The 25,510-nt window shown below is 44.0% G+C and overlaps 1 protein-coding gene across 6 annotated transcripts in view; it reads right to left on the bottom strand.

Annotated features, from left to right (window-relative positions):
- Positions 1-320: 320 nt before the first annotated feature.
- Positions 321-25,510, bottom strand: part of kif26aa (kinesin family member 26Aa) — a 163,929-nt gene continuing 138,739 nt past the window's right edge. For 5 of the 6 annotated variants that reach the window (XM_029734282.1, XM_029734279.1, XM_029734281.1 and 2 more), the window contains 7 exons: positions 22,429-22,588; positions 21,446-21,608; positions 17,341-20,500; positions 16,346-16,542; positions 14,369-14,389; positions 13,220-13,370; positions 321-2,694 (listed from right to left, as the gene is read on the bottom strand). In XM_029734282.1, coding sequence (XP_029590142.1) covers positions 2,504-2,694; positions 13,220-13,370; positions 14,369-14,389; positions 16,346-16,542; positions 17,341-20,500; positions 21,446-21,608; positions 22,429-22,588 — 4,043 coding nt within the window. In that variant the 3' untranslated portion in view covers positions 321-2,503. The remainder of the gene's footprint in view (positions 2,695-13,219; positions 13,371-14,368; positions 14,390-16,345; positions 16,543-17,340; positions 20,501-21,445; positions 21,609-22,428; positions 22,589-25,510) is intronic. The other variant, XM_029734280.1, reaches the window with a different exon arrangement.

Here is a 25,510-nt window from a genome sequence, read left to right as displayed (position 1 = left end):
TATAAAAACAGCAGGGCTTCGTGTATGCAGCATGTGCGTTCTCTTCTCTGGTCCCATATGCAAATGCTTCCAGGTGCTTGGGTAAATAGATCAACGAGATAATTTCAAATGTCTGAAATGCTAGCATAGAGAGATAATGTTGTTTGATGTAGATAGGATGCTTGTCCATGATATGGATGTGACATAAAGTACAAATTGTACTCTTAGGTCAAAATGTAATCAATTGCAGATAAAGGAAATCACACTGATGCTTCGCTCAGAATGTTTCTGCTGTATCAGAGGTGAAAAAGAAGTAAATAACTTCGATTTCCACAGTCTACTAAAAACAAGAGGATTAAAATCCTTTATTGACACGTATGAATCAATGCAAACTGTAATACTATACATTTCCTTTCTTTTTCCTTTTTACAAATGATTAGAAAACTGTACAGTATAAAAGCAAAGACAATAGGAAAAAGGGTTTATATATTAAAGATCTTACATTACCAGGTCAACACATCTTAGAAATGTGTTTGTTTGGCAAAACATTTTTTTTCAAACTGAATACCAAGGCATGTTACGAAAATGCTAAGAATGATCTCATGCAGCAACTTCTAAAAAGGGCCTGAGAATTCCTCCATAGTAGGACAAAAGAAGAGTACATTTTCATTAGATGGTTTCAACCTCTTAACCAAGGTAATTTAACACGAACATACAGTACATGTTTGCAAGGGAAAGAAAACACTTCAAACAGCAACAGAGGTAAATGTTTGACTTGTTGACAGTCCAGAGGGAAATGCAATGTATCTATGCCTTATCTGGCCCATTGAGCCCATTGATACGACTCTAGAGAAGTTCTCAGAGATGACGTACTAACATAGGGCTTGCATGAGGACCAACTAACCATTTGAGATAAAAAATTTAAAAAATCAGCATTTAGGACAAAAAGCACAGGACACAGTGCAACATATATATATAGTGAATAACCCAACACTGTGGTATTTGTGGTATTAGACTCACTGCACATTGGTGGGTGAAAAGGGGTTGGAATGCATAGTCAGAACTAGTTTCCTCATATCATTGGCAGGTCATCCTTTTGGCTTCTCACCTCCAACCCTTACGGAGACAGACATCACATTGTGCTTCCTTCACATAGCCACTTGATTGAAACAAGTTTAGTCATACATTTCAAACCTCATTCATATTTTGTGAGTTCATTCTCAAGGATATCAATGGGAAATGCCTCAGCTAGAGTTGGGTCAATTCCATCACCAATCCAGCTCCGAAATTGACTTATTATAAAGTGAAATGTTTGATAAATGTATATATTTTATGAAACGGGTAGCTTTCAAAATGAATACATTATGTTAATTAACTGGAATTAAATTGCAATATACCCCAACACTGCAAGCAGGTAGAAATGAGTGAAATTGTGTCCAGAATCTGGCACAGATTTTCAACATTGTTCTCTTTAACGCACTGCAGAACTGGGCATTGAATCAAGTCTTGGGCACTTAAATGGCAACTGGCTGATTTACGAGCTACCACCGGTCACATTACTTAAACGCCACAAGGTCAAAGACTTCTGCAAAGACCTTTGGGAATGTCTCTCTCTCTCTCTCTCTCTCTCTCTCTCTCTCTCTTTGCAGATCAGAATCTCGCAAGATGACGGTAACTATAAGAGACAATGCCATTCCGTATGGATTGCAAATTTTTCTGCACAACTGACTGCAAACTGAGCTTATAACCAACCGCAAGTCAGTTTTGAGCTCAAATCAATCCTGACAGCCTTCTACTAGCGCAGACATTCGGAACGGATACAAACGTTTGCGTAACATTTGTTCTTACTCAAAGGAAACTCATTGGCCAACAGAACTTCTCACTACTGGCGCAGAAGGCTGTAAAACATTTTTGAACACAAAGAAAGGCAAAGGTTCGGGTATGCAATAACGATCAACTTATTGCTTTTCTCTCATTTTATTCATGTTTTTTTTCTTCATCATACCCAAAAAGATATAATTTTTTTTTACATACTTTGTAATCATATAAATACACTATACAACAATACAATACAAAATACAATTTTTCTCATAAGGAATACATTTAGAGTTTGCTCGGGTAAGCTGGTTTTTAAGACTAGCACTGATCAGAAAAAAAGATATTCCCTTGGAATCAGTCAGATCAAGGCACTTTCTGGTGACGGTGACAAAGGTGTTCGGTCGTCCTCGGTTAGAGCTTTCCTTCCTCCCACAGGAAACTTAGAAAGTTTGTCCAAAGTTCCATTTAATTGTACTCTGATCGAAGCCAGGCTGTCTCTACTGTAAAAGTAGCACACCTGCACCTCTGTTCCTTTATCCATTCACATTAACTTCTGAAACCTACACCGGTTGACTTTCACGTTAGTCCTCTTTCCCATCGGCCTTTTCTCCTCCTTTGACTCTATCATCAGTCTCTCAGGCTCTGAACCGCTTGTTTTGCTCCGTTGCCCTTTCACGTCGACTTTCTCTCACTTGCTCTCGCTTTCTCACACCTCCACACCTCCTTTCTGTTGCCCCCCTTGCGTGACAGGGGTCGCCGACACCACAATGTCGAAGCAGGTCTCCATCATGACACGCGACTTGCATAGGTTGACACAGTACTCCAGCTCGCCCGTGGCCTGCTCCAAAGCCTCCAGGTACTCCTGGGACTCTTTGTCCAGATCTGGGTCCACCTCAACTATGGGGGGGGGGGGAGAAAAAGAGAGAAAGATAAAGATATTAGCATCAGCGATGAGCAGTAGCTAACACCATCAGATGTACAAGAAAAGTTCAGAAGATGTACAGAATTAAAAAAACACAGATAAAAGATGTAGCCACTCTTGACATTTTGTTGACCATACATCATGTAGGTACAGGGAATTTTCATATCTGTGGTAAAAAGCTTATCCTAATGCTGTGTCACTATAATGGGTGATCAGAGGCGCAATAAGTCAGTGTTGGGGTCAAACTAAAATTCCAATTAAATCATTGAAAAAAGGGCTACTTTCAATTACTTCTGCGGAAGTATTCACCCCCTCGGTATTTGCCTTATTTTGTTGCCTTACAACCTGGAATTAAAATAGATTTTTGGGGGGGGTTTATCATTTGATTTACATAACATGCTTTGAAGATTTTTATTCTGAAACAAACAAGAAATAAGACAAAAAAACTGAAAACTTGAGCGTGCATAACTATTCACCCCCCCCCCCAAAGTCAATACTTTGTAGAGCCACCATTTGCAGCAATTACAGCTGCAAGTCTCTTGGGGTATGTCTCTACAAGCTTGGCACATCTAGCCACTGGGATTTTTGCCCATTCTTCAAGGCAAAACTGCTCCAGCTCCTTCAAGTTGGATGGGTTCCGCTGGTGTACAGAAATCTTTAAGTCATACCACAGATTCTCAAATGGATTGAGGTCTGGGCTTTGACTAGGCCATTTCAAGACATTTAAATGTTTCCCCTTAAACCACTTAACCTGTTAGGCTAGGGGGCAGTATTTACACGGCCGGATAAAAAACGTACCCGATTTAATCTGGTTATTACTACTGCCCAGAAACTAGAATATGCGTATAATTATTGGCTTTGGATAGAAAACACCCTAAAGTTTCTAAAACTGTTTGAATGGTGTCTGTGAGTATAACAGAAACATTAGCGCCTTTGGTGAAAAATATTAGCGCCTTTGGTAAGTGGTCTATCAGAGGACAATCAGACTGAGGCTCGTGCACGAGGCGACCCCATGTTTTTATTTTCTCTCTCTTTGTACTAAAACACAGATTCCCGGTCGGAATATTATTGTTTTTTTACGAGAAAAATGGCAAAAAAATTGATTTTAAACAGCGGTTGACATGCTTCCAAGTACGGTAATGGAATATTTAGAATTTTTTTGTGAACGTTTATCGTGAGTAATTTAGTAAATTCACCGGAAGTTTGCGGGGGGTATGCTAGTTCTGAACGTCACATGCTAATGTAAAAAGCTGTTTTTTGATATAAATATGAACTTGATTGAACAAAACATGCATGTATTGTATAACATAATGTCCTAGGGGTGTCATCTGATGAAGATCATCAAAGGTTAGTGCTGCATTTAGCTGTGGTTTTGTTTTTTGTGACATTATATGCTAGCTTGAAAAATGGGTGTCTGATTATTTCTGGCTGGGTACTCTGCTGACATAATCTAATGTTTTGCTTTCATTGTAAAGCCTTTTTGAAATCGGACAGTGTGGTTAGATTAACGAGAGTCTTGTCTTTAAAATGGTGTAAAATAGTCATATGTTTGAGAAATTGAAGTAATAGCATTTCTAAGGTATTTGAATAACGCGCCACAGTATTCCACTGGCTGTTACGTAGGTGGGACGATTTCGTCCCACATATCCTAGAGAGGTTAAGTGTTGCTTTAGCAGTATGCTTAGGGTCATTGTCCTGCTGGAAGGTGAACCTCCGTCCCAGTCTCAAATCTCTGGAAGACTGGAACAGGTTTCCCTCAAGAATTTCCCTGTATTTAGCGCCATCCATCATTCCTTCAATTCTGACCAGTTTCCCAGTCTCTGCCGATGAAAAACATGAGACTTCACTGTGGGGAGGATGTTCTCGGGGTGATCGGAGGTGTTGGGTTTGCGCCAGACATAGGGTTTTCCTTGATGGCCAAAAAGCTATATTTTTGTCTCATCTGACTAGAGTACCTTCTTCCATATGTTTGGGGAGTCTCCAACATGCCTTTTGGCAAACACCAAACGTGTTTGCTTATATATTTTTTCTTTAAGCAATGGCCTTTTTGTGGCCACTCTTCCGTAAAGCCCAGCTCTGTGGAGTGTATGGCTTAAAGTGGTCCTATGGACAGATACTCCAATCTCCACTGTGGAGCTTTGCAGCTCCTTCAAGGTTCTCTCTGATCTCTTTGTTGCCTCTCTGATTATTGCCCTCCTTGCCTGGTCTGTGAGTTTTGGTGGGCAGCCCTCTCTTGGCAGGTTTGTTGTGGTGCCATATTCTTTCAATTTTTTAATAATGGATTTAATGGTGCTCTGTGGGATGTTCAAAGTTTGGAATATTTTTTGATAACCCAACCCTGATCTGTATGTCTCCACAACTTTGTCCCTGACCTGTTTGGAGAGCTCCTTGGTCTTCATGGTGCCGCTTGCTTGGTGGTGCCCTTAGATTGCACACAGGTGGACTTTATTTAACAAATTATGTGACTTCTGAAGGTAGTTGGTTGCACCAGATCTTATTTAGGGGCTTCATATCAAAGGGGGTGAATACATATGCACGCACCACTTTTCCGTTTTTTATTTTGCAAATTTCACTTCACCAATTTTGACTATTTTGTGTATGTCCATTACATGAAATCCAAATAAAATAAATTTAAATTCAGGTTGTAATGCAACAAAATAGGAAAAACTCCAAGGGGGATGAATACTTTTACAAGACACTGTATGCCCCCTATACTAACATGTTACCTACTAATATACACTAGACATGGTTCGAGAGAGAAGTTGAGAGGGAGAGATCAGAAAGGGAGAAAGATGTAGAGAGAGAGAGAGAGTTCAGAGAGAGAGAGAGATCAGAGAATGAATGAGAGAGATATAATTTATTGGAATTTACCCCAAGCCTGCTATCAGTGCATCCCATGATGCACTATAAACAAGGTCGGCTCACTATGTGATACAGTACTTCTACTAATCTCTATAACTGTGTGGCTCCACTGTGACCACTCATCCATCGTCACACCTTTTACAGCTTTAAAAGTCATACAGGGACATGAAGATTAATGATGACATGTCTTTGACAGGGCTGGATACGCTGGTATGTCTGATGGAAGCTGCTCAAGACACACTACCCTCATAATCACAACATGAAAAAATGATTTATATAGCTTGACTGCTCCCATCATGGGCTTGGACCAACCGGCGGTCCCTAAACCAATGGGAAACATCTCAGGGAAATAGGGTTTGGAGATGTAGCGGAGGGAAAATAATGCCTTATTGATTTCAAGACTCATACCGGTACACATATCACCCCCAACCCGTCTGCACACGTGAGAACACACGCACAGGATTTTTGCAAAGAGAAGGATTTCAAACTGCTTTTTCTCTTCCTCTACATCCGTAGTAAAGTCATGAGGTGGGTTACTTTTGAATTCAGCTACCTTATGTCACAACTTTCGCCGAAGTTGGTCCCTCTCCTTGTTCCGGCGGCGTTCGGCGGTCGACGTCACCGGCCTTCTAGCCATCGCCGATCCACTTTTCATTTTCCATTTGTTTTGTCTTTGTCTTACACACCTGGTTTCAATCCCCCAATTACTTGTTCATTATTTAACCCTCTGTTCCCCCATGTTTGTTTGTGAGTAATTGTTTGTATGTAAGACGGTCCGTTATGTGGGCTCGCTTTATTGTATTATATTTGTCTATTTTGAGTAAATTACGTTTATTTACTCATATCTGCTGTCCTGCGCCTGACTCCTCTACACAAGCTACACACAGACCACATTACACCTTAGTAAACGTTTCTTCATGTCCATTTATTCAAATAACAATCGAACTTCAGAAACGAGCACGTGAAAAAAGTGACAGGAATCAGTAAATGTGATTCCTGATTCCCTTTGGCTGTTTACTTTTGTAATGTTCTCGGGCGTAACACTAACAATATTATTTATAAATTATATTATTTATATAAACTCAGCAAAAATAGAAACGCTCTCTCACTGTCAACTGTTTTTTTTTAGCAAACTTAACATGTGTAGATATTTGAATGAACATAACAAGATTCAACAACTGAGACATAAACTGAACAAGTTCCACAGACATGTGACTAACATAAATGGAATAATCTGTCCCTGAACAAAGGGGGGGGGTCAAAATCAAAAGTAACAGTCAGTTTCTGGTGTGGCCACCAGCTGCATTAAGTACTGCAGTGCATCTCCTCCTCATGGACTGCACCAGATTTGCCAGTTCTTGCTGTGAGATGTTACCCCACTCTTCCACCAAGGCACCTGCAAGTTCCCTGGCATTTCTGGGGGAATGGCCCTTGCACTCTCCCTCCAATTCAACAGGTCCCAGACGTGCTTAATGGGATTGAGATCCGGGCTTTTCGCTGTCCATGGCAGAACACTGATGTCATGACATTGCCCTCTCTCTGGGAACAGGGAGCACAGTTGACCCCCTCCCCCTTGCACCATCCCCCTACCTACCTCTCCCTACCCAGGCCCTGTGAAGGCGGTCGTAAAATTCTAAAGGAGAATGTCCTGCTGCATGGCCCAGTTGAGACAGAGAGGGGTTTCATAGAGAGACAAAGGAAATTCTTCCAACTCACAGAATTGGGGAACCAAATGACATTTATGTTCTGGAGAAGGTATAAAAGATCAGTGAAGAATCCAGCTACGAACTGGTCCGCTTGGTACAATTTTGTGAGGCTCATTAGAAACAATATTGCCATATTACCATAATAATGTTTATACAATAGCCTCAGCTATGGGACTTACATCTAAATGGTTGTATACAATGATTTAATAAGATTAAAGCTATTTGGAATATGTAGAGAGGCTACGTACTGATGTTAATGTGATATAATTGTATTTCTGTTCAAAGCTTAACTCAGTCATCGGCACGCCCCCAGGGACACGGACAAGACCTGGCGTCATGAGACAGCCTTTTTCTGTCATTCCGAATAAAACCCCCACCCAGGGTTACTTTCTTGAGACCAGGCCTCCACTCCATTACGAGTTGGCCAATAGGTTTGATCCTGCATCCCTCTACTTAACTTTAACCATACCACGTGGTTAAACTTTTAGACTATCATACCGACAGAATAATAACAAGTCTTTGATATTAATTAATAGTCTGCAGCTAGAAATTATATCATTGAACGCGAAGACCGACGAAACATTCATTCTATAACGACATTAATGAATGTCGCTTTGAAAGATCCATTCTAACCGAGAGAGAGAATGTGGACAAAAACTCTCCAACAGGACAAAAACTCTCCAACAAGGATCCCGACGACACACTGAGCGTAAATATATATTGATTGCAATTGTTCCCGAATGAGTGAGCGTTCATGTGCAAAGGATTAGCATATCAATTGTTAATATTTATCAACTCTGTGTGTCTTCTCCGCTGCCCCCGCTGCCCCCCTTGTTTGTTTAACAGGCCGCCATGCCTGTTTAGCCCACTAGGGCACATTACTCCACCAATGCTTTGTAACGATAACCAACTGTTTGTATGCCTTCTGTGAATTACTTAGTTTAGTAAATAAATGATTTTAAGACAATTGATGTATGGATGACTCTTAGTAAAGGCAGATACAACAATTTACGACGTTTGGAATGAGACTGGACGCGAGGTAAAATACACCATTTAAACCAGAAGATAATCGGAGGAGGATGTCTTCCCTGTAAAAGCACAGCGTTGAGATTGACTGCAATGACAACAAGCTCAGTCCGATGATGCTGTGACACACCACCCCAGACCTTGACGGACCCTCCACCTCCAAATCTATCCTGCTCCAGAGTACAGGCCTCGGTGTAACGCTCATTCCTTTGACGATAAACGCGAATCCGACCATCACCCCTGGTGAGACTAAACGACTCAGTGAAGAGCACTTTTTTCCAGTCCTGTCTGGTCCAGCGACGGTGGGTTTGTGCCCATAGGTGACGTTGTTGCAGGTGATGTCTGGTGAGAACTTGCCTTACAACAGGCATTCAAGCCCTCAGTCCAGCCTCTCTCAGCCTATTACGGACAGTCAGAGCACTGATGGAGGGATTGTGCGTTCCTGATGTAACTAGGGCAGTTGTTGTTGCCATCCTGTGCCATCCTGTACAAATTCTGCCTACTTCTATTTTCAATGGCTAACACCTTAATTATAAGGCCAAGTACTCCCAGATTGCAGTTCCTAGGACTTCCACTAGATCTCAACAGTCTTTAGAAAGAGTTTCAGGCTGGTTTTTAGAAAAATGAGCCAAAAATGGTAGTTTTTCTAGGTGGCTCCCATTTTGGCTGTAGTGTTTTAAGCGCGTGGAAGAGAGCGCGTTCTTTGGAATCTTTCTCCGGTAAAGACAATAACGATTCTCCATCTTAAATTTTATAGTTTATTTACATATAAGGGTACCTAAGGTTTGATTATAAACGTTGTTTGACTTGTTTGGAAAGGTTTATTAGTAACATTTGGGATTCATTTTGTAAGCATTTTGATGGAGGGAATCTGGGTGGATTATTGACTGAAGCGCGCCAGCTGAAATGAGTTTTTATGGATATAAAGAAGGACATTATCGAACAAAAAGACCATTTGTGATGTAACTGGGATCTTTTGGAGTGCCAACAGAAGAAGATCATCAAAGGTAAGTAATTTTTTATATCACTATTTCTGACTTTCGTGTCGCACCTGCCTGGTTGAAATATGTTTTTCATGTGTTTGTATGCGGGGCACTGTCCTCAGATAATCGCATGGATTGCTTTCACCATAAAGCCTTTTTGAAATCTGACACCGCGGCTGAATTAACAAGAAGCTGAGCTTTATTTTGATGTATTACACTTGTGATTTTATGAAAGTTAAATATTTATAATACTGTAGTTTGAATTTCGCGCTCTGCAATTTCACCGGATGTTGGCCAGGTGGGACGCTACCGTAAGAAGTTAACTTCCTGACTGATGTATTGAGATGTTGCTTCAATATATCCATATAATTTTCCTCCCTCGTGATGCCATCTATTTTGTGAAATGCACCAGTCCCTCCTGCAGCAAAGCACCCCCACAACATGATGCTGCCACCCCTGCGCTTCACGGTTGGGATGGTGCTCTTCGGATTGCAAGCCTCCCCCTTTTTCCTCCAAACATAACGATGGTCATTATGGCCAACAGTTCTATTGTTGCTTCATCAGACCAAAGGACATTTCTCCAAAAAGTACGATCTTTGTCCCCATGTGCAGTTGCAAACCGCAGTCTGGCTTTTTTATGGCAATTTTAGAGGAGTGCCTTCTTCCTTGATGAGCGGCCTTTCAGGTTATGTCGATATAGGACTCATATTACTGTGGATATAGATACTTTTAAACCTGTTTCCTCCAGCATCTTCAAAAGGTCCTTTGCTGTTGTTCTGGGATTGAGTTGCACTTTTCGCACCAAAGTACGTTAATCTCTAGGAGACAGAATGCGTCTCCTTCCTGAGCGGTATGACGGCTGCCTTGGTCCCATGGTGTTTATACTTGCGTACTATTGTTTGTACAGATGAACGTGGTACCTTCAGGCGTTTGGAAATTGCTCCCATGGATGTACCAGACTTGTAGGGGTCTGAGGTCTTGGCTGATTTCTTTTGATTTTCCCATGATGTCAAGCAAAGAGGCACTGAGTTTGAAGGTAGGCCTTGAAATACATTCACAGGTACACTTCCAGTTGACTCGAATGATGTCAATTAGCCTATCAGAAGTTTCTAAAGCCATGACATCATTTTTGGGAATTTTCCAAGCTGTTGAAAGGCACAGTCAACTTAGTGTATGTAAACTTCTGACCCACTGGAATTGTGATACAGTGAATTATAAGTGAAATAATCTCTCTGTAAACAATTGTTGGAAAAATTACTTGTGTCATGCACAAAGTAGATGTCCTAACCGACTTGTTTGTTAACAAGACATTTGTGGAGTGGTTGAAAAACGAGTTTTAATGACTCCAACCTAAGTGTATGTAAACATCCGACTTCAACTGTATGTATATATATGTGTATGAATATTTATGTGGGTATATATATACCCAAATAATATACATTTGACATTATTTAGCAGACGCTCTTATCCAGAGCGACTTACAGTAGTGAATGCATACATTTAATACCTTTTTTCTCTTTTTTTTTGTACTGGCCCCCCGTGGGAATCGAACCCACAACCCTGGCGTTGCACACACCATGCTGGCATTGCAAACACCATGCTCTACCAACTGAGCCACAGGGATATGGGGGATTAGAAACGATGCAGACAATAACATTGATGGAAGCAACAATCTATCTGCAATATTAAAGCTGATCCAACCCCTAACAAAAAAAATACAAACATTTATCATTATACTCCCAAAATACTGTGGCCTCTTTCCCTTGCCGATGACCTGGAGGCGTTTGGTGTGTTAAGAAGCTTCCAGAAATAGATTATAATGGATAGAGCTCAGCTAGAAAGGAAAGGATCTTCTCTGGAAAACCTTCGGCGACCTGCACCGCTCAACTGGAAATAGCCTCCTTGTTCTGTCGTTTTGTCTATTTGGGGGTCGGAGAACGGATCCACTTGCTTGCCTTTAGTTTGTGTGCGAGATACTGTAAGTGCCTCCCTAAAAGTGTTTTCCCACATTGACACTGGCAGAAAATAGTTTTTATCACTTTAACAGTTTACTCTAGAAAGGAACCTAAGAGAATCAAACCCATCAAAAAATAAAAAAGCTATTGGTCGACGTTGCTTCCTTTGTCAATGTTAGTGTTTATGTATGAGAGAGTGGTTTCAGCTGTAGGCCCAATATGGACCACAAGTAGCGTTAACTACAAGGTCACAATGAGGTCAACCACACACATTTGCTTGACACCTGCACAACGCATTTTATTGAGTGCAATGGCACTGCCATAGGGAACATTGTAGTAACTGGGACAGATGTCATATTGAAGAGCTTGGGAGATCAGCTGCTCCTACAGTGTAGGAAGGGTTTGTTTACTATTATGTTCAAGATGGTTCTTGTGTGGCCCAACTCCAACAGAGGCTAGTACAGCCTGGAATCGTTAGCTAGTTACACAACTTTGTTGTCCACTTACAATAGCCTCAGAGAGGCTAAATGCAGGAAAGCTGAGCGTGAGAGTGGTCACAGCGAGTGACTTAGAGGTGTACATCTCCCTAAGAGAAGCAGTCAATGGTATATTCATTAGCACGAAGCTACGTTTCAAGTAACAATCATTTGTAAAGACATGAGCAAACAACAGATACACTACATGGACAAAAGTATGTGGACACCTGCTCGTCGAATATCTCATTCCAAAATTATGGGCATTAATATGGAGTTTGCTGCTATAACAGCCTCCACTCCTCTAGGAAGGCTTTCCACTAGATGTTGGAACATTGCTGCAGTGACTTGCTTCCATTCAGCCATAAGAGCATTAGTGAGGTCGGGCACTGATGTTGGACGATTAGGTTCCAATTCATCCCAAAGGTAATTGATGGGGTTGAGGTCAGGGCTCTGTGCAGAGAATCTCAACAAACCATTTCTGTATGGACCTCGCTTTGTGCACGCTTTGTACTTTCCCCAAACTGTTGCCACAAACTTGGAAGCACAGAATCATCTAGAATGTAATTGTATGCTGTTGCGTTAAGATTTCCCTTCACTGGAACTAAGGGGCCTTGCCCGAACCATGAAGACCAGCTCCAGACCATTATTCCACCTCCACCATACTTTACAGTTGGCACTAAGCATTCGGGCAGGTAGCGTTCTCCTGGCATCCACTAAACCCAGATTTGTCCGCCGTGCTGCCAGATTGTGATGCGTGATTCATCACTCCAGCGAACGCATTTCCACTGTTCCAGAATCCAATGGAGGCGAGCTTTACACCACTCCAGCCGACGCTTGGCATTGCACATGGTGATCTTAGGCTTGTGTGCAGCTGCTCGGCCATGGAAACCCATTTCATGAAGCTCCCGACGAACAGTTCTTGTGCTGACGTTGCTTCCAGAGGCAGTTTGGAACTCGGTAGTGAGTGGTGCAACCAAGGACAGATGATTTTTACACGCTTCAGCACTCGCCGGTCCCATTCTGTGAGCTTGTGTGGCCTACCACTTTGCGGCTGAGCTGTTGTTGCTCCTAGACGTTTCCACATCACAATAAAAGCACTTACAGTTGACCGGGGCAGCTCTAGTACGGCAGAAATTTGACGAACTGACTTGTTTGGAAAGGTGGCATCCTATGATGGTGCCACGTTGAAAGTCACTGAGCTCTTAAGTACGGGCCATTCTACTGCCAATGTTTTCCTATGGAGATTACATGGCTGTGTGCTCGATTTTACACACCTGTCAGCAACGGGTGAGGTTGAAATATCCGACTCCTCTAATTTGAAGAGGTGTCCACATCCTTTTGGCCATGTAGTGTAGAATAGAACAGAATACCTGACTGCTGCTTTGACTGTTGGATTAAAGTCCATCTTTAACACAACCCAGTTACAAAACAAGGTGGTACACTTTAAGCACACTTGAAATAGTACACCAGATTTCTGTAGTAAGCTACTCACACTCTCCGGTCCACTTGCCAGGGTCCAGCATCAGCCTGCTCTTGGCATCCTCCAATTCCCCACTCAACCTCTCGTGCTTGGCCCTCAGCTCCCTGATCCGCTGTTGCCTCTTCTCCAGCATCCTCAGCCTTGCGTTGAAGTACAGCAGTCCCTGTGAGAGTAAACGGTAAGGATGGATGGAGTGAGCAGAGACAAAAGACGAGTGGAGGAAAGGAGCTGAGTGTGCTCCCTTTGGAGAAACCCTGACTTGGAAGGAGGGAAGGAAGTAAACAGAGAGAGAGAGAGAGCGAAAGCGAGAGAGAGAAAGAGAGAGAGAGAGAGCCAGACAGAGGAGTATCTTTAGCCGGACGCTTCGATTAGGAGTTTGTGTGCTGTGAGGCTCACACACGGGAGAGGGAGGTTTAGAGATTATTCAAAATGGAATCAAGAGTGGCTAACCTGTGGAGATTTAGCCCCCTGTCCATTGCCGGGGTTAATTAGGATAAATAAAATTAGCATCCACGCTAATCTCTCGGTTTTCTTTAATCTCCAGGACAAGCGTTGAGCACAGGGATTAGGTATAGACGTAGTCCACCAGTACCAAGTTATTGAAAGGTAGAATAACAGAACAGATTATTCCTAGTTCAGTCCCTCCAGGATTCTGTGATCACAATCACCACATAAAACAGTCAAATCCCTGCAATATTACTGCATAAAACTGTCCCATCACTGCACCACAAAAAGAGGGTTCACAATTTTAACCAATCACCGCACTTCTACCGCATAAAGTGGTTCAATCAAGCCCCAGGTCAACAAACATTTCTCCCGTCAGCGCAATTTTGTGACAAAATCCTCGCAAATTGTCATGCAACATGTCAGAATTGCTGCAGCAAAATCAAGTATTTTAGCCCACAAACAAAATAAAAAAACACCTCAAAATCCTGGAGGAACTACTAGTTGGAACTGTTGTTTTCATCACTACAAGGGAGGTCAATTGCTTTTGCACTATTGGCTTTGCACAAAATTTGTTTTTGGACACATTTGTGCCACAATATAATGTGTCTATTTCACAAGGCATAGCAGAATGAATTAATTCCATGCTTCATACATCTTCCATTTTAGCACATGATATAATAATCAAGGCACATCCATCGAGTTTAATGAACAAACCTTTTCCACATCCTGGAATGGCTGCGTGATGAGAGAGAGAGCAGAAAAAAATACATTATTAACATTCGCTAATGCAAAGATAATACACAATCTAAATGGATGCACTTTGAAATGCAATTAATCACACAAACACACACACACACACACACACACACACACACACACACACACACACACACACACACACACACACACACACACACACACACACACACACACACACACAGTTACATGCACATTGCACACACACACACTTAAAATAGTTCATTTTGGGGAGCTCGGGATGACAGGCTCTAAAAGACGAATTGAAGATAATCTTTTCCTAATTGAAAATAAATCAAAGCACCATCAGGCAGAATTGATGTATTTTACCCACTACACTATTCACTGGATGACTGGGTACTACACTATTCACTGGATGACTGGGTCCTACATTATTTGCTGGGTGACTGGTTCCTACACTATTCGCTGGGTGAATGGGTCCTAAGCTTTTCGCTGGGTAACTTGGTTCTAAACTATTCACTGGGTGACTAGGTCCCACTGGTGGGAATGGTTAATGACCCGTGGGCATGGAGAGTGGAGAGGCCCATGAAGAGAAATCAGGCGAGGGCCCAGATAGCAGGTCCAACAATTCATCCTCCACCCCTAGTTTCCCCTCTTCCTCCTTGGGCTTCCTCCAACCCTAGTTCTCCCTCTTCCTCGTTGAGCTTCCTCTACCCCTAGTTCCCCCTCTTCCTCGTTGAGCTTCCTCCACCCCTAGTTTCCCCTCTTCCTCATTGGGCTTCCTCCAACCCTAGTTCTCCCTCTTCCTCGTTGAGCTTCCTCTACCCCTAGTTTCCCCTCTTCCTCATTGAGCTTCCTCCACCCCTAGTTTCCCCTCTTCCTCATTGAGCTTCCTCCACCCCTAGTTTCCCCTCTTCCTCATTGGGCTTCCTCCAACCCTAGTTCTCCCTCTTCCTCGTTGAGCTTCCTCTACCCCTAGTTTCCCCTCTTCCTCGTTGAGCTTCCTCTACCCCTAGTTCCCCCTCTTCCTCGTTGAGCTTCCTCCACCCCTAGTTCCCCCTCTTCCTCGTTGAGCTTCCTCCACCCCTAGTTTCCCCTCTTCCTCATTGAGCTTCCTCCACCCCTAGTTTCCCCTCTTCCTCATTGGGCTTCCTCCAACCCTAGTTCTCCCTCTTCCTCGTTGAGCTTCCTCTACCCCTAGTTCCCCCTCTTCCTCGTTGAGCTTCCTCCACCCCTAGTTTCCCCTCTTCCTCATTGAGCTTCCTCCACCCCTAGTTTCCCCTCTTCCTCATTGAGCTTCCTCCACCCCTAGTTTCCCCTCTTCCTCGTTGAGCTTCCTCCACCCCTAGTTTCCCCTCTTCCTCATTGGGCTTCCTCCACCCCTAGTTTCCCCTCTTCCTCATTGGGCTTCCTCCACCCCTAGTTTCCCCTCTTCCTCATTGGGCTTCCTCCACCCCTAGTTTCCCCTCTTCCTCATTGAGCTTCCTCCACCCCTAGTTTCCCCTCTTCCTCATTGGGCTTCCTCCACCCCTAGTGTCACTCTTAGTAGTGGATGGATTTAGGGTTCGAGACAGTTTAGGCAACCTTGCTTTTTAATCTGGGGCATGTTCAGTTGAGGCTGATGAACTGGACTGTCCTCCTTAATTTTAGCCCACTGCGAAGGGGAGCCATACCTGTTACGCGGCCATGATGATCTTGAAATGTTATTTATAAAGTAGACAATTACTGGAAGGAAATTCCTTTTGTCCTTTGGTGAGGTTAAAAGGTGAATAGGTGTGACATGCACAACATTTAAGCAAGTAAGGAGAGGAAAAACAGCAAATAAAATAACATTCCAACACAAATAAGTCAAAATATTCTGGAGTCTACAGTCTGGCTAATTTGTGTACATACACATGCACGCCTGCGCACGCACGCACACACACACACACCACTTTAGAATGCCAAGAAGCAAGCAGATGGAGAATCTCTAACCTCTGTCCCCGTGGCACCCTCTCGCCTCCTCTGCAGCCGTTCCACGTCGTCGATCTCGTACACCTTGATCTCGAAGGGCTCTTTTAGGGTCCCACCCAAGGGGGGCAAATCCACCCACTGGCCTGGTACGCCAGCCTTTCTGCCCAGGGAGGAGGTGTCCGGCAGGGGAGCAGGGATGAGACGGCGCCGCTGGAGGCCTGGAGCAAGTGGGTGAAGGGAGTGATCAGTGGGGGTACCGCTGTTCATTGGAGTTGGATATGCACACCAGCAATATCCTAGCACGTGCGGCACTGCCTTGAAATATGCATGAAGCAAAAACATGCCAAGATACAGACTGATAGCAGACTTCCATAGAGCCAGCTGGGATCACATAACCTTGGGCTAGCACTGATTACATATGCATTAGGCACTAGACCCTATCTGTTGCTGTTATGAATTACGGAGGATGGGCACATGAATCTGAATACACTCATAATTCTTGTTATGAGTGTACACTGCAGCCGAATACGCTGTCACTTCAGATACTACACTTGAATAGAGATTCATGACAATGCTAGGTGGAGTACATCGAAATATATATTCATAGGTTTATGAGAAATAGATATATAAATGTGAGATATCCATGTGCAAGGCAAATTCATACATGATATTAGAGTGTATGAATACATGCATTCTTACTCGCTTCAGCATGCATGCAATGTTGTATTGAGCACCAGGGTTGTCACCTAGCAACGCTTTTCAATAGAATATAAATAATCTACTAGTGAGAAAGCTAGAGAAAATATCGTATGTATATTTTATTTTACAGATATCAAAGAAAAGTTATATAACTATTTTAATATGTATATTGTTCAATTGGATTATTGTGGGGCGCTAAATAAAATAACATAACACTTATTTCACAAGTACAACTTTATGAGATCACGAGTGGTGATTGATGTGGTATAGATGTCTGGATATTGTTACAGAACTCTCTCAGTGTAACTAATACTCACCATTGCCTCTCTTCTTGGGTGATTTAGACACTCTACTCCTATTAGAGGTGGACACGCCACTCTCGCTCATGGAGTCGTGGGCTGACGAGGCACTGCCTGTGGTCTCGCTGTCCCGGATCATGCTCTCATACCCGCTGCTGCCCCCGCTGTGGTAGAAGAGCGCAGTGCGCCCCATAGCCGGTGGAAGCTCCCCACTGAGCACACTGCTATTGTCACTACCGTGCCCGCTGCTGTAACGCTGGGGCCTCCGCGGGGCTGTGATCTTGCTATAGGGCGAGGGTAGCGGCGTGCTGATAGGGGACCCGCTGACGCTTGCCCCGCTATCGTTGGCATTGTCCCCTGAACCCCTGCTTAGATGTTTCCTTGGGCTTCCCGCCACAAGCTCACTAACTCGGCTGTTGGCAGCCCGGATGGCCTGCTTGGTGCCCATGATAGTGCCCCTGCCAGGCTTGCCATTACCATTGGTCCCTGCCAAAGAACGAGCTGGAGGTTTCCCAGTTGGAGGTAGGCTGGCATTGCGTGCGGTTGGCGCATCAACGGATTTGGTGGAGTAGTTAAGGGTCTTGGAACTGCTGGCAGACAAAGTTCTAGCCTTTGATCCACTGGCAACTATGGCCCTGGGGTTGACATTAGCTTTGAGCTGTCCCAACTTGCTTGTCGTCGCAAAGGTGGTAGAGGAAGGAGGAGAGGTAGCAGTGGATGTGGAAGTAGTGGAGGTGGGAACCCCAAGTTTTGGCACTGATCTATTGGATTTTCCATTGTCTCCTAAACTAATGCCACTATTCTCTCTCGACAGGCCAGGTCTGGACCTCACTGAGGTTAGACTGTCACTTCTCTCCAAGGACATTAGGCTACCATAGTACCTTCCAGAATCGCCTTTCGCTCCTCGTGTCTTCAGGCTTGACGCTGTCTTAGCTGAGCCATGGTCAGCCTTCAAGCTGGATGTTTTGTAGCTAAACAAATCCCCTCTGAATCGGACATCGAATTCCTCCTCGGATACTGATGTTTTAGGCAATGAGGACCTTGCAGCATCGCTGGCTGCCCTTAAGGCACTAGGAGATAAGACTATCCTTGTCTTTTGATCAAGGCTTGATTTGCGAACAGGTGGAGCAGGAGGAGAGATAGAGCCGGACTTTGGAAGCATGCTGCTTTTCTGTCCATTTGCCTTCTTTCCCAAAGAGGAGAATCTCAGACTACCACTGCCTGAAGTACCATCGCGGCCCCATTTTGATTCAGGGGAACTGTGGGGGACTGACACTGTGCCAAGAGTGGTGGCGCCTCGCCTGAGCTGTGGCATCCTGCTCATGGTCTCTGCTTTCTTGCTGCTGGACTTCTCACAACCGTCTACCACCCTCTGAGTCGAGGAGGATACCTGTGCTTTCGGCGGTCGAGGTACACTGTTGCTGTTTCCTCCTGGCTTCCTGGAAGGGAGGCCACTCATGCCATTTCTGGGTGGCTTATTCGCCACAGAGGATTCAGTCGCTCTAGGATCCGAATGGCCGCCCCCTCGCAACCAGAGGTCATCTTGCTTGCCTTCCTGCCTGCTGCAGCTTGGGGCAACTGATGAGGTAGGCTTGGTTTTCCTGGGAAGACTGGAGTGAACAGCATGGTGTGGGATCTGAGAAGATGCTGAGGTGTTTAGAGTGTTTGCTCTGAGAGATGCTTTGGTAGAGTCAGGAGAAGGTGGGCACTTAGTTAGGGAGAGCTTGCTTGGGGTGGCGGGGTCACTGTCCAACTCAGAGAAGCAGACACCACTGTCATTTAGGGAGCTCTTGGTACCATGCTGCAAGAACGGCTCCCTACGGAATATACTAGGGGAGGACAATATGGAGGTGTTCTCCGGTGCCATGCACTTAGCCCTCTGTAAGAATCTACTTGCTGAATGGGTGCCGTCGCTCTCCAGCGAGCACACGCTCACTTCACTCGGCCAGGAGCCAATAGAAGACTGTCTGCTACCATGATGGGCAAACTTCTCCTCCTGTGAGGCTGAGCTCACCCCAGATGCACACTCTTGAGCCGTGTAAGCATCAAACTCATCGTTGATGCTGCTAATGATGCTGACAGGACGGGAGCCTGAGGCCAGGGCCTGAAGGGAGCAGTCACTGTTAAAGCTGATGATGCTGGAGGGCCGCCCATTGTCTGGGACCAGGCCTATGGGTAGGTCCTCCACAACTGTGAACACCAGCTCGTCTTCCCCATTCAGCTCCACAGGTTGCTGCAGGGTGATCGTGGTCCTCAGGACATCTCTCTCCAGGCATCTGCCCCTCAATGCTGCCCGAAGATGGCTCATCTCCATGGGACTCCTGCCATGATGAGCCCTCTCCAGGACCGGGGACCCCCCATGTTGTCCTTGCCTTAGGGCCTGCTGACTCATGCCCACAGGGGGTGCACGGCAGATAGCATCCAGGCCCTGAGAGGGTGTTCTGGAAGATCTTGGCAAAGAAGGAGAGGCAGAAGGCTTAGGTACAGTAGGCCCTTTGTTGAGGTAGACCTTCTCTCGCACCACAGGCTCTGAGTCTTGCAACAAAACCCTGCTGGGCTTAACCACGCAGGCCAGAACTTTCTCCCCATCTGCACTTGTCCGTTTGTGACTCTCTGGGACCCCTCCATCTAAGGACAATTTGGAATGTTCATGCTCAGATTTAGTGGGAGCTGTGTGGGTGGTTGTTGTGCTAATGAGGGGCTTTTGAGAGGGGGATTTAACAGTCTTGGGGGACACAGCCTCCTCTGGGCTTTTGGTCCTTGGGGCTATTTGTGCCCCTTTGCCCTCCCCAGTGAAGGCAGCTGGGCCCTCGCTGCCATCAATGCACTCCAGTCTCTCTTGGAGCTCAGCAAACGTGTCGCACTTGAAGTATTCCACCTCCGGGCGTTGGGTGTCTTTCCCGCGCTTCCTGTTCAGCGAGGGGATGATCGGAACAAAGGAAGGTGGGCCCTCATTGTCGCTGAGCTCTCTATCTGAAATGGTGGCCCCACTGGGCCCAATGTAGATGACCGTGTCGCAGGAGTGCTCACTGCTGGATGAGTAGTCTGGGTCACTGGACAGCAATGTGGGCATATCGGGGTCAAGAGCCACGGTTCGTGGGTGGAAGGATCTCAAGTGTGGCTTGCGGATTCGTCCCTCCTCGCAGGAACTCTCACCACCAGAGGAGCTGGATGCATACTATAAGCAGGATAGAGAACAAACATTCAAATCTTGTCTGCGGTAGGGATTCAATAGCTGAATTATAAACAGTGTTCAATTCCTAGACTTCCAATTTATTGGAAACCACATGTCAATACCATTCGAGGTTAAAAGTGCAAACCAAAGGCTACATGAAAATGTATGTAAAAATCATTTTATGTATCCTATGGTGTACTGATCTATAAAATATAAATACATGCTGTCAATCTGCCTAATTATGTTGAAGGTATGCTTTCCAAATCTCAGGGCATACATTGGATTCTCTTTAGTATTGATTACATGGCATAAAACACTGAAAAAAGTATCGCTGTAACAGCCCTTCCTTTGGAAGAAATACAGATGAACTTTATAGATTTAATTATTTTTATGGCAGAGTCATTATTACCCTGGGAAATCCTTCAAACAATTCAGACATTCTCTAATGGAGTGATACCAAAGGCTGCTTGAGGAATAAAGTCTGTATCTATGAAGACCATGCAAAGAATGTAATATGAATTTATTGATCCAAATCTTAATGGATGCAAGACCCAATACTCACGTACACATTCTGGATTCAGATGACCGCACTCTCACACACACTTTAATTCAAACAAAACCCACTGGGCACAGACGTCAGTTCAACATCTAGTTTTGATTTACATTTTGGTTGAGTTGTCAACTAATGTGAATTCAATGTGAAATCAACCAAAAATGTCAACCTGACATTGGATTTAGGTTAAAATGTAGGTTTTAATTAGGTTTAGGTTTAAAAAAATACAAAATTCCCTTACGTTGATGACTTTTTGCAAATCCAATCAGTTTTCCACATTGATTCAACGCCATCACACTGAATTTTTTGGTTGAAATTATTTGGAAACAGCATTGATTCAACCAGTTTTTTTCCCCAGTAGGAAGCCTTGAAATAGCTTGTTGAAATGTTACTACCTTGGATTTCTTCTTCCTCATGCGGTGGATACGCGAGGCCAGCTGCACGGTGGTGAGCGTCTCCATGTAATTGGTTGGTGAGTCAGAGATGTGTGCTATCATGGTGGTTCGGCAGTTGATGTTGCCCAGAGATTCCCTCAGTAACATGGTGAGCTTGCTATCCCTGAATAATACATCAAAAATCCCCTCGTTAGCCCCCCAAAAAAGACCAGCACCAGATCCTTGTAGCCGTAACCCACTCCCCTCTAAACCTCCCAGGATCACAGCAACCACTCCTAATTGTACCAAAGGATTAGGCATAGACAGGCAAAAGGCAGCGGGAACGAGATCTCATTTACCATTTTCAACTACCACTTTCCGTTTCAACTACCTTCTCATGTTCTGTCTGTAAGTAGGGCAATGTGTGAAAGGTCCATGAAAGCTAGTTTTAAATAGACAATAAACATTTTCATTAAGCCCACCCTACTCTATAATGTGTATAAATAAAGCTGATCTTGTCTGAGACTCAAGTAAAAAAATCTCATTTCACATATTCCTTTTCACAGACTAAATCTTCTATATTACAATCCAAACCCCCTCATCTCATTGACGCCGGAATACACCCTTTCCCTGAACCATAACACTGTCAATAATTTCCCACGTTGGTGCTTCTCTAATTCCATCAACTTCTCTCTCATCCAAACAGGCTAATAGGGCTTCATAGATTTTTCCTGTGAGGTGGGAAGAATAACGGAGAGAGATAAAAAGGCCATGACACAAAGCCAGACACACAGACATAATACAGACACATTCAGATTGGCATTGTGTAAAAAACTATTATTCACGAGCATCTGAATGTGTTTGTCCCTCGTTTCAGACATACCTGTAGGGTACGTGAAAAAATTATAATATTCAAGAGCTTTTGTCCCTCGTTTTCAGACATACCTGTAGGGTACGTAAAAAATCATTATTCATTAGCGTTTGTCCCTCATTTTCAGACATACCTGTAGGGTACGTGCTTGGCCCCATTGGCCAGGGCGAGGATGACGTTTCCCAGAGCAGAGAGCGACAGACACTGGCCTCCACCTCCTTCCCGGGTCCGACTTATGTCTGTCTCACAGCTGCCCAGATCCAGCAGGTGCAGACGACTGCGGCCGCCAGACACTTTATGAGAGAGAGAGAAAACAACAGAGACAGACAGAAAGAGAGAGAGAGAGAGAGAGAGAGAGACAGAGAGAGAGAGAGAGAGTGTGTCAGAGAGGGAAATTGAGAGAAAAAGAGGAGAGATGGTAAATTATAAAACCTGAACTTTCATTAGAGCACCAAAAAAAACAGCTTAGGAGTTCACATTGAATGGACCACTTCAAACTTCACATCCCCACATTTAGCTTTGTGCTAAATGACCGATACACTGAATGACACTTTCAGGGGGCACTGAGCCCACTGAGCACAGCAGGGATTTTAAGTGGCACACAATGAAAAAGACATAGGGGCCTGACAGAGGTGGCCCAATAGATACACACGGCGAGGTGTGGCTTAACGTGACCACACCCCCGAGTAGGGTACGCCCCTTACTCCCATGTAATTAGCCTAACTTTGGCGTCATCCTCAGCAAATTACTGACACTTTTTGTTGTTGTTTCAATAAATGTTTTCAGCAGCTTCACTTGTCGTTATTAACATACAGTGCCTTCAGAAAGTATTCAGACCCCTTGACTTTTCCCACATTTTGTTAGGTTACAGCATTATTCTAAAATGAATTACATAGTTATTTTCCCTTCGTCAATCTACACACAATACCCCATAATGACAAAGCAAAAACAGGTTTTTATAAATGTTTGCAAATTCATTAAAAATAAAAACATGAAATATCACATTTACATAAGTATTCAGACCTTTAATCAGTACTTTGTTGAAGCACCTTTGGCAGCGATTACAGCCTTGAGTCTTCTTGGATATGACACTACAGGCTTGGCACACCTGTATTTGGGGAGTTTTCCAATTCTTCTCTGCAGATCCTCTCAAGCTCTGTCAGGTTGGATGGGGAGCGTTGCTGCACAGCTATTTTCAGGTCTCGCCAGAGATGTTCGATCGGGTTCATGTCCGGGCTCTGGCTGGGTCAGTCAAAGACATTCATAGACTTGTGCCGAAGCCACTGCTGCATTGTCTTGGCTGTGTGCTTAAGGTTGTTGTCCTCTTGGAAGATTAACCTTCGCCCCAGTCTGAGGTCCTGAACAGGTTTTCATCAAGGACCTCTCTGTACTTTGCTCCATTCATCTTTCCCTCGATCCTGACTAGTCTCCCAGTCCCTGCCGCTGAAAAACATCCCCACAGCATGATGCTGCCACCACCATGCTTCCCCGTATGGATGGTGCCAGGTTTCCTCCAGACGTGACATTTGGCATTCAGGCCAAAGAGTTCAATCTTGGTTTCATCAGACCAGAGAATTTTGTTTCTCATGGTCTGAGAGACTTTAGGTGCATTTTGGCAAACTACAAGCAGGCTGTCATGTGCCTTTTACTGAGGAGTGGTTTCCGTCTGGCCACTCTATCATAAAGGCCTGATTGCTGAAGTGCTGCAGAGATGGTTGTTCTTCCGGAAGGAACTCTAGAGCTCTGTCAGAGTGACCATTCGGTTCTTGGTCACCTCCCTGACCAAAGCACTTCTCCCCCGATTGCTCAGTTCTAGGAAAAGTCTTGGTGGTTCCAAACTTCTTCCGTTTAAGAATGATGGAGGCCACTGTGTTCTCGGGGACTTTCAATGCTGCAGACATTTTTTGGTACCCTTCCCCAGATTTGTGCTTTGATATAATCCTTTCTCAGAGCTCTATGGACAATTCCTTCGACCTCATGGCTTGGTTTTTGCTCTGACATGAACTGTCAACTGTGGGACCTTATGTAGAAAGGTGTGCCTTTCCAAATCATGTCCAATCAATTGAATTTACCACAGGTGGACTCCAATCAATTTGTAGAAACATCTCAAGGATGATCAATGGAAACAGGATATCGAGTATCATAGCAAAGGGTCTGAATACTTATGTAAATAAGTTATTTATGTTGTTTATTTTTAATACATTTGCAAAAATGTCTAAAAACCTGTTTTCGCTTTGTCATTATGGGGTATTGTGTGTCGATTGCTGAGGATTTTTTTTATTTAATACATTTTAGAATAAGGCTAACGTAAGAAAATGTGGAAAAAGTCAAGGGCTCTGAATACTTTCCGAAGGCACTGTACTTGGCTGTCACAACAACAAATTATTTGCATGATACTTATTCTGCCACTAATGTGTTACCCGACCTGCTAAAACTGACAGTAAAGCTAGGAAAGCTGTTGTATTATACTTACATCACTGTTTGTTTACCCCTAGCTTTTTCACCGGTTAGCTGACGTTAGCTGTCTGGCTATCGAGAGAACTTCATCTCGATCTAATTCGCTAGTCTTAGATATGTCAAGTAACTACTTCCAGTCTTTGCCTGCCCTTGGACGGTCTAAGTATTTAGAAAAGTTGATTCTTGTTGGCTTGCCTATATGTCCTTTCAACTTGCCGCAGACCAGCTGGGGAGACAACCCTACCAAATATCCGAAGCCAGCGGAATCTCCAGGTTTGCATAAATAGCCAAATGCAGAAGAATATTATAGCTGTTATTTGGATGGATGACTAGCAATCTTTATGCAATGCCCATAGCTAGTTAGATACAAAGAAGTGTTACGAATTTATCAGTCATGAAGTGCTTCGAACACACATATAAATGTATTGAGTAACCGGAGCCTACAGCTTTCCATCAACATTGCGTCATAATAGCCTGAAACCATGAGATTTGTCTAACCTGGTCCTTGGGAAGTTGATGAAACTTAATTTGGTGGTTTTTTCTCTTACTATTGTTCAAACAAAAACAATATGCAACAGCTTTTCGGCATCTTAAAAGCAGGGTTAGTTAGATAGTTGGAGGAAATCTGTTAGGAAAGGCTCTTTGACTGATAATGCGACAGTGTCACGGCTGTCGTAGGAATGAGCGGACCAAGGTGCAGCGTGTGTGTCGTTCCACATTTTTATTTACACTGTGAAACTATGCAATACATAAATAAA

This window comes from Salmo trutta, chromosome 35, assembly GCF_901001165.1.
Source record: "Salmo trutta chromosome 35, fSalTru1.1, whole genome shotgun sequence".
Taxonomy (NCBI): domain Eukaryota; kingdom Metazoa; phylum Chordata; class Actinopteri; order Salmoniformes; family Salmonidae; genus Salmo; species Salmo trutta.
Note: the sequence above shows the minus strand (reverse complement) of the source record. Positions and strands in the feature narration are given on the sequence as shown.